At 46.3% G+C, this 13,265-nt stretch overlaps 1 protein-coding gene across 8 annotated transcripts in view; it reads left to right on the top strand.

Annotated features, from left to right (window-relative positions):
* The window catches only part of FAM13C (family with sequence similarity 13 member C), a 914,350-nt gene that overhangs the window by 636,769 nt on the left and 264,316 nt on the right, over positions 1–13,265 (top strand). For all 8 annotated transcript variants that reach the window (XM_063961752.1, XM_063961754.1, XM_063961756.1 and 5 more), the window contains one exon: positions 8,764–8,820. In XM_063961752.1, coding sequence (XP_063817822.1) covers positions 8,764–8,820 — 57 coding nt within the window. The remainder of the gene's footprint in view (positions 1–8,763; positions 8,821–13,265) is intronic.

Raw genomic sequence — 13,265 nt, 5'->3', positions numbered from 1 at the left:
CCCAGTGCCAGATATGCCACCAGTGCCAGTTATACATGCCCCCCTTCCTCTGCTGCTCACCGCTGCTGCTGGTGTCTTGATCCTGTGTGTGTGTGAGGGGAGGAGAGCGCAGCCTGCGCCTCTCCTGCCCCTCAGTCGTGCGGATGTCACTGTCTTCCTTCAATTCAGCGCCATCCGTGAGCCAATCAAAGCTCGCGGTCCGGCAGCCTTGGCTGCCAGTCCGCAAGCTCTGATTGGCTCACGGGCCGGCGCTGAATTGAAGGAAGACACTGAGGAGCAGGAGAGCGAACGCTGCGCTCTCGTCCCCTCAAGCAGCGACGCCAGTCAGCAGCGGAGGGAGGGGAGCGGCGGCCACGGCTAAATTCTTAAGGGTACGCCGTACCCGCCCACTTGCAAGAAAGAAAGCTTTTGGATCAGTATGCTTGATACTGTTGCCCCGAGGGGCCTTAATGAATACAACACCATGAACATTTTCCTGTGATGTGTCCATGATATATTTTTTTCTTTTCAGGCATGGACACGTTATTACTGTTCATGGGTGTTTTCTGATACAGATTATATCATTGTTTTAACTGTGTGTTTAATGTATTTATGTATTGTTTTGTAATTTGTTTATGTTCATAGTAAGTCTACACTCACGGGCCTGATTAGATACACCTATATATGTTTGTATACCTATATGAATCTTTAGCCTATGGGTATGAGACCTTGACATATCAGCTTCTGATGCATACTATGATTGAAAATATGTATAGGATTCTGTGGACTGGTTATGTGAGTTATCCCTTATTCCCGCCCCGTGGCTCTTTACCCGTTTCTGGTGTTAGGGTCTGGGGGTGCTCCCAGTACAGTCTGTTTATGGTGAGTCCTATTTAGCCCACACCGCGGGGACTACATGTTGCTGTGGCATGCATTTTGCTGGTTATTTTCCCTGTATCGTGATCTGCGGTACGACGTTGCTAGGCAACGACCGCAATGACTGTTGGGTCCTTCCGGCTGGTGGAACGCACCCGGCGCACGACTTCCGGTTAATGGAACGCACCCGGCGCCTGACTTCCGGGTAATGGAGCGCACGCCGCTCGGACGAGCGGCGACATTAAGCTCCCCTTCACAGGTTCTATTCTATTATATTTGATCTGGCGGTATTGCTGTGGGCTCTGCGAATATGAATATCTATTGGGGATTGAGCATATTCTTCTCTTTAACATGGGAATAGGGTAATTTACCAGTGTATCTGGGTTGATTGCACTTTCGGTTTTGTACTCATATAAGGCATGCAGTGCCCTTTAGGAAACACACAGTCACACTGAATGGACGTTTATCCTTTGCCTCCAGTGGTAAGAGTCACTATTGCCCTCTTCTTCTTGATTGTTTGGCTTGATATCAGGTTAGGTTTATCTTTGAGATTTTTCATGATGCATTACTCATATTACAGAGGGTTTATTGACTGATGTGCCACTATATGGATAATTGCCCAGGAGTTATGTGTGAAGTAAGTAGTAGCCTTTATTAAACTTGAACTTGATGAACTCAGGTGTTACCTAGTACTACACCTGACTTTCATTATATTGGGAACTTGTAATATATATTTGTTGTCCCTCTAATAGGGTTCATATGCGATTTGGCCGTCTGTCTCTACACAGTATTGTACTGTTGAGTTATTTCATCCTAGTAAGTATGTTACCAGTACCCTTTTGGTGATTGGTCCCTGTTGGGTTACTTTTTTTCACCCTACCTGGTATCCAAGATATATATGCTTGGTAGTATTATTCCTGGCACTTTCTTCATTTTGCACTTTGCACTTTAGTGGTGAATTTCTGATTGGGCCCGTGAGACTGATTGCATTTATTTATTTCATGTATCTGTTATTTGGACAGGTTATGACTTTTTTGCAATACGAAAATATGTATGGCTTGTCTTGATAAAGGCTCTGCTTGTTGAGCCGAAACGTCGACCCAATAAAGCCGATTATGATCTAAGAAAATACAACTGGATTTGATTTGTGAAGGAGAGTGCCCCCCAGGAAACTGGAACTACGACTATATATATATATATATATATATATATATATATATATATTTATTTCTGCAGCGGGGTACTTTGGTTTCCACAGGGAAACATAGGGGTGTAGAGATGGCTCTTGATCCAGGAACCAGGCTAAAGCTTTAGACTGTACCAGGATGCATTGTGGGGCCTCCTCTATAACCCACCGCCTCCAGGCACTGTGAGCTCAGTTTTGAGTTGGTGCCTGCAGAAGCAGGTCACTTAACAGGGGGGCTACACTGGGCAGCCCTGAAAAAGCTTTTAGAAGACTTCAAGGGCCGCAGCACTTACATGTCAGGGTGACATTCTGAGCTGCGGCTCTGTCGCCTCTCAATCAGCGTCACATACTCATGCTGGCTCTGTTCCCGGGTACTTTCAGCGGAGACGCTCCGGCTCTAGGGAGGAGGTAAGAGGGTCCCCCAGGTGGGACCCGCCATTAAATCGCATTCCGGTCACAGTCTAAGGAGACAGACTGCGATGCTGGCGTGGACACTGTAACAGAGCAGGGACCCCATTATATCCACCAGGGCATAGGAGTACAGGATAGATATATAAATATCAACTTTATTAAGACTCCATAGTACCAAGTGGTGAGGACCAGCATAGGGGAGAAGGCGCGTGACCTGTAGCCCCTCCCCCAGCTCCAGGCGCCATCTACTGCTGGTGTTCCCACCCTGGAGCTGCCTCACACTCTTCCTCACTCCCTGACTGAGATGCCTAGCGCCATCTTCTATGATTAGCTGCGACTGGTCTCATGGGACTGCAGGGCAAGGTTTCCTCTGTAAATCCGCCTGTACATCAGCGCCATAATTTTACAGACAAGTATTCTACATGTCAATATTAAAGTGTACCTGTGCCTGAATATATTGTACGAGTATTCTGATATATCCATCCGGTCTCGGACCGTGCATTGTTATATATAATATACATATACTAGTCCAGTGCAGTTTTATTGTCTCACTAAAATAATTATCTGCATTGTCACTATGACTGTGTGTGCCTGTATCTGCTGTGTGGATTTCACTTTCAGTGTATCCCAGCTATATCTATCACTGTATTCTGTACCCTAGGACTAGGTGCGTCAGGGTCTCGTATATATTGCTGCACAGTATTTACGGTTAAGTGTATTCTACTGTGTACTCAGTCACTTCATACTGGGTTTATTTGCTGGTGTTGTGTACTGTGTACGCAGTCACATTGTACCAGATTTAGACGCTGGTGTTATGTACTGTGTGCGCTGTCACATACTAGGGAATTTATTCGCAGGTAGTGTACTCGGTCTGGCTGTATCGTACTCATACGCTCTACAGTTGCATTCACTAAAATGTCTAACACAAAGGGCAGGAAATCCACGGACGCTCCTGTATCATGCAGCGCATGTGCCAGGGATTTTCCTGAGGGGAAGCTTTGTATGATGGTCTTTGTAATACGTGCCATACATTTCCCAGTCAGTCCGCAGCTCCTGTAACCAATCAGGAGCCACCTTGGGCGGCGTTCTCATCTATGCTCAATACGCTTGTGACACGCCTTGCGCCCCCTATGGGATCTACTGTGCCATTGCAGCCACATATTGTCCCTATGGTAAATCCGCCTTGGGTGGATACTTTGTCTACCCAGTTGCAGCAATTGAATCAATCTTTGGTTAGACATAAACCTACCCCAAGTCACTCTGGTGCCAAGGGGTCATCTAAGTGGGCCACTTCCTCCTCACAATCCACTAATCTCTCGGAATATTCTTCTGATGAGGATGGGGAGTATACTGACTCATCAGACACTGATACAGCTGCTTCTGACAAGGAATTTACAACTCAGGTTGATGTCCCTGACCTAGTGGTTGCTATTAAGCAGATCCTGCAAACAGATAATGATGTGGATACCATTACCATGTTTAAGAAACCTGATAAGTTTAAACGTCAGAAGGTAACTAAAACATTATTACCGCATTCTGACAATTTAGAAGACATACGTCGAGAACCCTGGTCTTCGCCAGGAAAGAAATTCTCCCTATCTAAAAAGATGGTAGCTCGTTTTCCTCTCCCGTCTGAGTTGTGTAACAAATGGGAAAATTCACCGCCGGTGGATTCACATGTCACCCGTCTCGTGGTGTCATCTACCCTACCTGTCACCACTGTCACCTCACTGAAGGAACCGACAGACAAGCATGTGGAGGGTTGCCTGAATTGTATTTACTCCCTTACAGTTGCTGTATATAGACCCACGACACTGCCAGGAAATACCTGTCTCATATTACCACCGCCGCCTATTACATTCAGGAGGCGTCCTCTGAGGCTGGTGTGTTGGCGGCCAAGGCATCGACTACGTCCATCCTGGCTCGCCGTATTCTGTGGTTGAGGTCGTGGAAGGTGAACTGTACTCCAAAAAGAGGTACTCCCTTTTAAGGGAGACATCCTGTTTGGGGAAGATCTCAATCAAATTGTGACTAACTTACAGTAGCGGCTGCTAAGACTGCATTTCTCCCGAATACTAATCCTTCTGCACACAGAAGGCAAAAGTTACCCCTTCGGCCTCAAATGAAAGCAAAAGGTCAGGCATTCCCGAGACAATCTCGTGCTCCCAAAATCGCTAAGTCCAAGGCAAAACAATCCTGGGCTGCCCATCAGCCTGCTTTTAAACACGACAAGCCTGTTGCATGTCGGGGCGGACCACCCCCTGGGGAACCCCAGGGTGGGAGGCTGACTTCTGCGATTCACCCAGGTCTGGTTAAAAACAACTTCAGACGTATGGGTGCGAGAAGTTGTCTCTCACGGGTACGCAGTCTCTTTCAAGAGATGTCCCCCTCGCCGGTTCTGCACAACGGTTTCCCTTCGGACCCGTTGAAGGCGCAAGCTCTACACCTGGTTGTGCGTTCTCTCCTGGATACAGGAGTGATAGTGCCGATACCTCTGTCCCAGAGAGGCAGAGGATTCTACTCAACCCTGTTTCTAGTCCCGAAACCCAGTGGGTCTTTCTGGGCTATACTCGACCTCAAATCACTGAACAAGCTTGTGAGAGTTTCCAAGTTCCGTATTGAAACGCTGCGCTCAGTTGTACTGGCCATGGAACTCGGAGACTATATGGTATTACCTGCATATACTGTACCTATTGCCATGTCGCATCAGCAGTATCTGCGGTTTGCTATTTCCAACCTTCACTATCAATTCCAGGCTCTACTGTGTGAACTGGCCACGGCCACTCGGATCTTCACCAAGGTTATGGCCGTGATGACTGCTCATCTCCATCACCAGGGAGTCAGGATCCTGCCGTATCTGGACGACTTGCTGATTCTGGCAAACTCCCATGATGTCCTCCTCAGTCATCTACAACTGACGGTAAACTTCTTACAAGCCCACGGGTGGCTCATCAACTGGAAGAAGTCCTTGCTGCTCCCTGCTTGGAGCATGGTGCACCTGGGGGCACTGCTGGACACACACAGTCAATGGCTGTTTCTGTCTTCAGAGCAGGTCCTGAAACTTCAGGACAGGATCAAATACTTCCTCTCTCACGCAAGAGTGTCAATACACTCAGTGATGCAAGTACTAGGCCTCATGGTGTCGGCTTTCGACATGGTAGAGTATGCTCAATTTCATTCCCGCCCTCTGCAGAGGTTAATCCTTTCCAACTGGGTCGGCCTGCCTCATCGGATCAGGTCTCACAAGAACTCCTTGACTCCGGAGGTTCGTCTGTCGCTGACCTTGTGGCTACAGGATCAGCAGATGAGCAGGGGCCGTCCCTTCTGGATCCCCAGCTGGGTCCTACTGACTACGGAGGCCAGTCTGAGGGGTTGGGGAGTGGTGTTGGAGCAACACTCTTTCCAGGGTCGGTGGACCAAGGAGGAATCACTCCTCCTGATAAACATTCTGGAATTGCTTTGTCTCTCGCCTTGCCTCTGATACAGAACAGGTCTGTTCAAGTACGGTCAGACAACGCCACCACGGTGGTGTACATAAACCATCAAGGCGGCACTCGAAGCCGCATGGCTATGATGGAAGTGTCAAAAATCCTAAGTTGGGCGGAACGCCAAATGCCAGCAATATCGGCAGTGTTCATTCCGGGAGTCCTCAACTGGTAGCGGATTTCCTCAGTCGTCAGAACGTGCATGCCGGAGAGTGAAGTCTTCATCCAGAAGTCTTTCAATTCCTAGTGGACAAGTGGGGCCTACCAGATGTAGACCTGATGGCATCTCGACACGATCACAAAGTTCCAGTCTTCGGATCAAGGACAAGGGATCCTCAAGCAGCGTTCGTGGACGTACTGGCAATTCCATGGAACTTTTGGCTGCCCTACGTGTTCCCTCCAGTATCACTCCTGCCCAGGGTACTATGGAAGTTCAAGCAAGAAGGAGGAATACTACTTCTAGTCGCTCCAGCATGGCCCCGATGGCATTGGTTCTCAGACCTGCAGGGTCTATCGATAGAGCGCCCTCTTCTACTTCCTCAACACCCAGACCTCCTTGTTTAGGGCCCTTGTATCTACCCGGGCCTGGCCAGACTGGCTTTGACGGCGTGGCTCTTGAAGCTTCTCTCCTGAGGGCCAAAGGATTCTCCGAGGCGGTTATCCAAACTATGTTGAAGGCCCGCAAACCGGCTTCTGCATGGATTTATTATAGGGTCTGGAATTCTTACTTCACCTGGTGTGCTGCTAAGAATTACGATGCTTACAAATTCAGTACTTCCAGACTTCTGGCTTTTTTGCAACAAGGCCTCGACTTAGGCCTTCATCTGGCCTCCCTCAAGGTTCATATCTCTGCCTTGTCGGTTTGGTTTCAGAGAAAAATTGCGTCTATTCCTGACGTTTATACTTTCACTCAGAGTGTTTTACAGATTCAGCCTCCTTATGTCCCTCCTGAGGCTCCATGGAATCTGTCTGTTGTCCTGAATGCCCTGCAAGAGTCTCCATTTGAACCTCTTGAGTCAGTGGACCTTAAATGGCTCACGGTTAAGGTTCTATTCCTGCTGGTTATTGCTTCTGGTAGAAGGGTGTCAGACCTAGGCGCTCTGTCCTGTCGTCCACCCTTTCTGATATTTCACCGTGACCGGGCAGTTCTTAGAACTCGTCCTGGCTATTTGCCTAAGGTCGTGTCATCTTTTCACCTTAATCAAGAGATTGTGGTTCCAGCTTTCATCTCTTCTGGTTTGTCATCCATAGAGCGGTCTTTGGATGTGATACGGGCTCTCTGTATTTACGTAGAGAATACTGCCTCTATTAGGTGGTTAGATACCCTTTTTTTTACTTTTTGGCTGGACTGCGAACAAGCAAACATTGTCCAGATGGATTAGAATGGTGATTGCACAAACATATGCACAGGCTAGTCTTCCAGCTCCTGCTGCTATTAAAGCCCATTCTACTCGGTCTGTTGGACCTTCTTGGGCAACCCGCCGAGGCGCATCCGCTGAACAATTGTGCAAGGCAGCTACATGGTCTTCAGTGAACACGTTCATTAGGTTCTATGCCTTTGATACTTCCGCCTCCCAGAATGCTTCCTTTGGGCGCCGGGTACTCATACCCGCTACGGAGCGTCCCCTACCATGAGGAACTGCTTTAGGACATCCCCGATGTTTCCCTGTGGAAACCAATGTACTCCACTGCAGAAAAGGAGATTTATGGTAGACTTACCATTGTTAAATCTCTTTCTGCGAGGTACATTGTTTCCACAGGGCGCCCACCCAGAAGCACCTAGCTTCTATGGGTTTGTATGGCATTAACCACTAGTCCCTTCTCCTGTCGTGAGAACGTGGTTCTATGTGACTAACATCTACCTTCTCTTTTACATGCTCCTGCATTGGACTGGTTAACGAAACTGAGCTCACAGTGCCTGGAGGCGGAGTTATGTAGGAGGCCCCACAATGCATCCTAGGACAGTCTAAATCTTTAGCCTGTTGGTGCCTGGATCAAGATCCATCTCTACACCCCCATGTTTCCCTGTGGAACCAATGTACCTTGCAGAAAGAGATTTAACAATGGTAAGTCTACCATAAATCAATCTCTCTCTCTCTCTCTCTCTCTCTCTCTCCCTCTCTCTCTCTCTCTCCCTCTCTCTCTCTCTCTATATATATATATATATATATATATATATATATATATACTGTAAATATATAAAAAAGACACAGGTGGAGGGCGCAAGTGTGATCAAGTAACATAAAAAACATTTAATACACAAAAAAGCACACATACATTTCAGTAGAAGATTGCCAGCTCAGCGTTTTACATTAGTACCGCCTCCGGAAAGCGCACATCCACAAGCCGCCTCGCTGTGCATATCAGGTGCCGCTGGTAAAATCTCCTTCACACCGGAATCAACAGATTGACGTCCCCTTATGTAGTGTCCCTAAGCCACGCCCAGCGTGTTTCGGCATAGAATTTGTCAAGGGGAAGTTTGTAACAAAACGCGTTGGGAATGGCTTACGGATCTGTTGATCCAGGTATGCAGGAGATTTGACCAGCGGCACCTGATATACATAGCGAGGCGGTTTGTGGATGTGCGCTGTTCAGAGGCGGTACTAACGCAAAACGCTGAGCTGGTATTCTTCTACTGAGATGTATGTGAGGTAGTAGTGATGCTTACTACTGTGCACAGTCATACTACCATACATACATGTTAAACAATGGACCAAATTCAGCGTGTTTAAGATCCTTTTCCTACTTTGTGCTCATTGGCAGTTGATTTTTCTATGGCAATGATTTGATTATATTTATATTTTGTTCTGTCTTGTTTTTTTGAAGGAGCGAATGTGAAACCCCCTCCCTTCATGAGGACCAAACTGTCTGTTCCAGCCTCAGGTGAGATACCCAATCTAATACCCTCAATGTTTATTGTCAGTGAGCAGCGCACAGGCTCGGAAGACTTTGTGAGGGGGACTGTTTGGCTGATGCGCAGTTCAGCGTACAACTGTTTGTGTAGCTTGTGTTGTTGGAATTTGCAGCGCCCATGTTCAAAAAATGAGTGCATGTAATTGCGGCCATGCAGAATCCTGGCAGATCCGGATGCCTCAACTCTTAACAACCGAAGAGGGCCATTGACAACTCTTGAGTATACAGGGAGGGGCTGGACAGAACACCCTAATTTTAAACATAAAAAAGAGGTTCTACCATGCTGAAACTTGTAGTGCCATGTGGGAAAAAAACACGCAGGTGCACACTCTAAGCACTAATTTATTTTATTTATTTATTAGCAGTTTCTTATATAGCGCAGCATATTCCATTGCGCTTTACAATTAGAACAACAGTTATAGAACAAAACTGGGCAAAGACAGACAGACATATAGGTAGGAGCTCCCTGCTCACAAGCTTACAATCTATAGGGAAATAGGCATTGATACACAAGGATAGATGCTACCTGTTACATAATGGTCCACCAGATTGCTAGGTTCTTAATGGATTGTATGATATGATCACCAAGCAATGTTGGAAGACAAAATATGTGAGGTTATGTGGACTGTACAGAGAGGATGTAACTGGATAGGGAAGCATTGAAGGTTATGTGGGTGGGTCTGGAATTTGATAGGCTTGTCTGAAGAGATGAGTTTTCAGGGAACGTTTAAAGTTTTGGAGACTAGAGGTGAGTCTTATTGTGCGAGGGAGGGCATTCCACAGAGTGGGGAAAGCCCGGATAAAGTCCTGTAATTTTGAATGGGAACAGGTAATACATGTGGATGAGAGACGCAGATCGTGTGCAGAGCAGAGCGGTCTGGTAGGGAGATATTTTGAGATGAGTGAAGAGATATATGATGGTGCAATTTGGTTAATAGCCTTGTATGTAAGTAAAAGTATTTTATATTTAACACGGTAGAATACCGGTAACCAATGGAGGGACTGACAGAGCGGATCTGCAGACGATGAACCTCTAGCGAGGAAGATTAGCCTCACAGCTGCATTTAAAATGGATTGTAGTTGTGAGAGCCTATGTTTGGGAAGACCAGTAAAGAGACTATTACAATAATCAATGAGGGAGATGATGAGAGCATGGATTAGAGTTTTTGCTGTATCTTGTGTAAAATAAGGGCGTATTTTGGATATGTTTTTTAGGTGCATGTAACATGATTTAGATACAGATTGAATGTGTGGAACAAAGGACAGTTAAGAGTCAAGGGTGACACCTAGGCAGCGAGCTTGTGGGGTAGGGTGGATAGTCGCATTGTCAACAGCTATGGAGATAACAGATTGGTAACTACTCTTGGCTGGTGGGAAAATAATTCTGTTTTGGAAATGTTGAGTTTGAGGTGACGAGATGACATCCAAGATAAAATGGCAGACAGGCATTCAGTGACACAAACTAATACAGATGGTGATAAATCTGGGCATGATAGGTAGATTTGAGTATCATCAGCGTACAAATGATACTGAAATCCGAAGGAGCTGATTAGTTTACCAAGAGATGAGGTATAGATTGAGAACAGCAGAGGACCTAGGACTGAGCCTTGCGGTACTCCAACTGATAGAGGTAGAGAAGAAGAGGTAGAATCAGAGAAGTGAACACTGAAAGAGCGATTAGATAGGTACTATAATACTGACATTCAAAACATCCACCATGGAAGGTGATCCCCATCAGATGGGTCCTTAACCTCCCCAATACTAGCACCCAGGAGTATGTGTAATAGGGTCCGAGTTTGCCGGAGGTGCGGGAAGTCGAAGAATGGCCATATTTTTAAAACGGCAATCATTTACAAGGCAAAACCAGGCTGGTCTTGCCTTGTAAATGCTTGCCCTTTTAAAAATACAGCACGGTCATTCTCGTCTGACATCCCGCACCTCCGGCAAACTCTGACCTTATTACATATATCCCCTTATGTCAATTTATCAAGGACTTATCATAATAGTGTCCATTCTAATATGTAGACCGTTGATTAGACCACTTCTGTGTGCATTTCTAGCCATCTCTTAATCATTTTTGCACAACATTTCTGATACTGTGTGCGCCATAGGCATATTTAGTAATATTCGCGCATGTACCGTTGCAAAAGATCACTTAACTATGCTAACATCAGCATTGCGGCTCTGAATCAGGTCCCTAATGTAGTATGAACCCACATTTTATATGCCCTTATAGTAATGAACCCCTTCCTAGGCTGATGGTGGATCTGTCAGTGTTTTATTTATAATTTATGACCTCTTGTCCTCTGTATTGCCCTTGGTATAAAAAGTTATTTAAACAAATGTTCTCATTGACCTTGGACATATTTCTACATACAGTATCACTCAGGTCACTTCTAAGGCTGCTTGCCTTTGTGTGGTATTGTATGAGTGTAGTATTACTATAATGTTTACATTTGCCAGGGAACAAAACAACTTGCATTGCTCAGAATCTTTGCTTTTGTACATGTTGCCTCAGAAGCTAAAGTTAAAAACTTGATTAATATGTTTTTTTTAGATTACTAAAGCATTAAACTTTGAATAGTGGACTATTCGGTTGTGCTGCTGATCTTGTTCCAGAGTAAACATTGCTTTGAAATGGCAGGAATCATCCCTCTTGGGTTTGTGACAGCAGCAGTGTTCTGTATAATGTAATAAAGGCAGCAATCAGCAGGCATTAGGGCTATTCACAGACTTATAAATAGCATTAATATGGTTAGTTCTAGATATTCCACCTTGCTGTCTCTTTGAAGCCTGGCATTTAATATTATACCGTCATACTGTACGATGGGAACATCAGTTGTCCAGCGTAAGAGAACTTTAAAAAGCAAATATTATGACAGAGGAGGAAAAGGTTGCTTATTGCAAGTGCTCAAACTGACTGACATATATCTTAGTAGTAGTATTCTGCTTTAATATCAAGGTTATTATAGTCATGGCTGCCAAGAGAAATTTTGGGCCCCGGTACAACAACTTCCTGGGCCCCCCTGCTCCTCCTGGAGTGGGTGTGGCCACAACATTCTGGGGGCATGGCCACACATCTTTGGAGGCGTGTCTAACACATGAGAAGCACCCACTCACAGAAACATGGCCTGCCTCCCAGCCAAGGAAGTAGAGAGCCTGGCTGGGCCCAGGTACTTTTCAGGGGGCATGGCCAAATCACAAATTAAGCACTTCCCTAGTCACACTGCAGCCCAGCACACAGCAGCGTGTGCAGGGCTGAGAAGAAAAGCTGCAGCTTCCAGGTAAGGGGGCAGAGGGACCTGGGCCCCCACTGGGCCCCTCCATCAGACCTGGGCCCAGGTAATTTGTACCCAATTTCCCCCTCTCTTGGCACCGCTGATTATAGTAGAATACATAATAATGCCACTAACCCTATCAATATTATGTTCTTCTTTATCGGTAAACTTGAAAAAACAGAAACAACAACATTTTCTTTAAACATTCTCTTGGAAAACAAAAAAAACAAACAAATTTGGAAACTGTTTTACCTCTGATGTGGTGTCAGAGCTGGCAGCGATGTTATCCTCTCTCCTAGTCCAACTTGCTCATTCTTACACAGTGGCCCAGAGCAGTCTAGCTCTGTCACAATACGTACCGGAGACCTCAGCCACAGTCCCCGTTACCTGCTGCTCCGGATGATGTCCTGGCCTCTCAGAGGATTCCCAATGTGTCGCTTTCCTCTAGTCGCGGTCGCAGCTCCTTGTGTCTCTGCCAGCCAGCATCTGTGTGTTGGAGAGGTGGGTGTCCCTGGCATCTCCCATGCAGCGATTCCCGGTGGTTGGGTGCTGCCATGTTGGTCTGAGCCATGTGATCACTGTAGTACCAATGCTATTACAGTTTTTGGTCATCTGGCACCTGCAGCCAATCCACAGATAGACACCTCTATAAGTGTACTTCCTGAAGCGTTAGCTGATTGCCATTGCAATGTCGCTCACAGCCTGCTCTGTGACCAGACCTTCTTTGCGCCTCAGTTTGCATGCTCTAAGACTTTCATTAGAAAACTAACTTCCTATCCTGTATCAAGCAGCAATTTCCGGTTCCAGCCAGGGTTCCCAGCAATTTTGGTTTCAGCCTGGATCCCAGCAGTTGCAGCTCCAATTCAGTTCTCAGCCATTCTGTTTCCCAGCAATTCCGGTTCCAGCCCAGTTCTCAGCCATACCGGTTCCAGTCCGGTTCCCAGCCATTCTAGTTCCAGACCAGTGTTCAGCAAATCGTGTTCCAGATCTATAGTCCGAACTGTTGCACTCTCCTCTGCAGTTCAGTTACACTCCAAATCACGCATCTTTGCCAGTCGAGTATTCTACAGGTCCCAAGCTACTCGTCAGTTCTTGAATTACCAGTCATAGCCAGTTTTCCTCATAGGTTCCAGTCCA

This window comes from Pseudophryne corroboree, chromosome 3 (genome assembly GCF_028390025.1).
Source record: "Pseudophryne corroboree isolate aPseCor3 chromosome 3, aPseCor3.hap2, whole genome shotgun sequence".
Classification (NCBI taxonomy): Eukaryota; Metazoa; Chordata; class Amphibia; order Anura; family Myobatrachidae; genus Pseudophryne; species Pseudophryne corroboree.
Note: the sequence above shows the minus strand (reverse complement) of the source record. Positions and strands in the feature narration are given on the sequence as shown.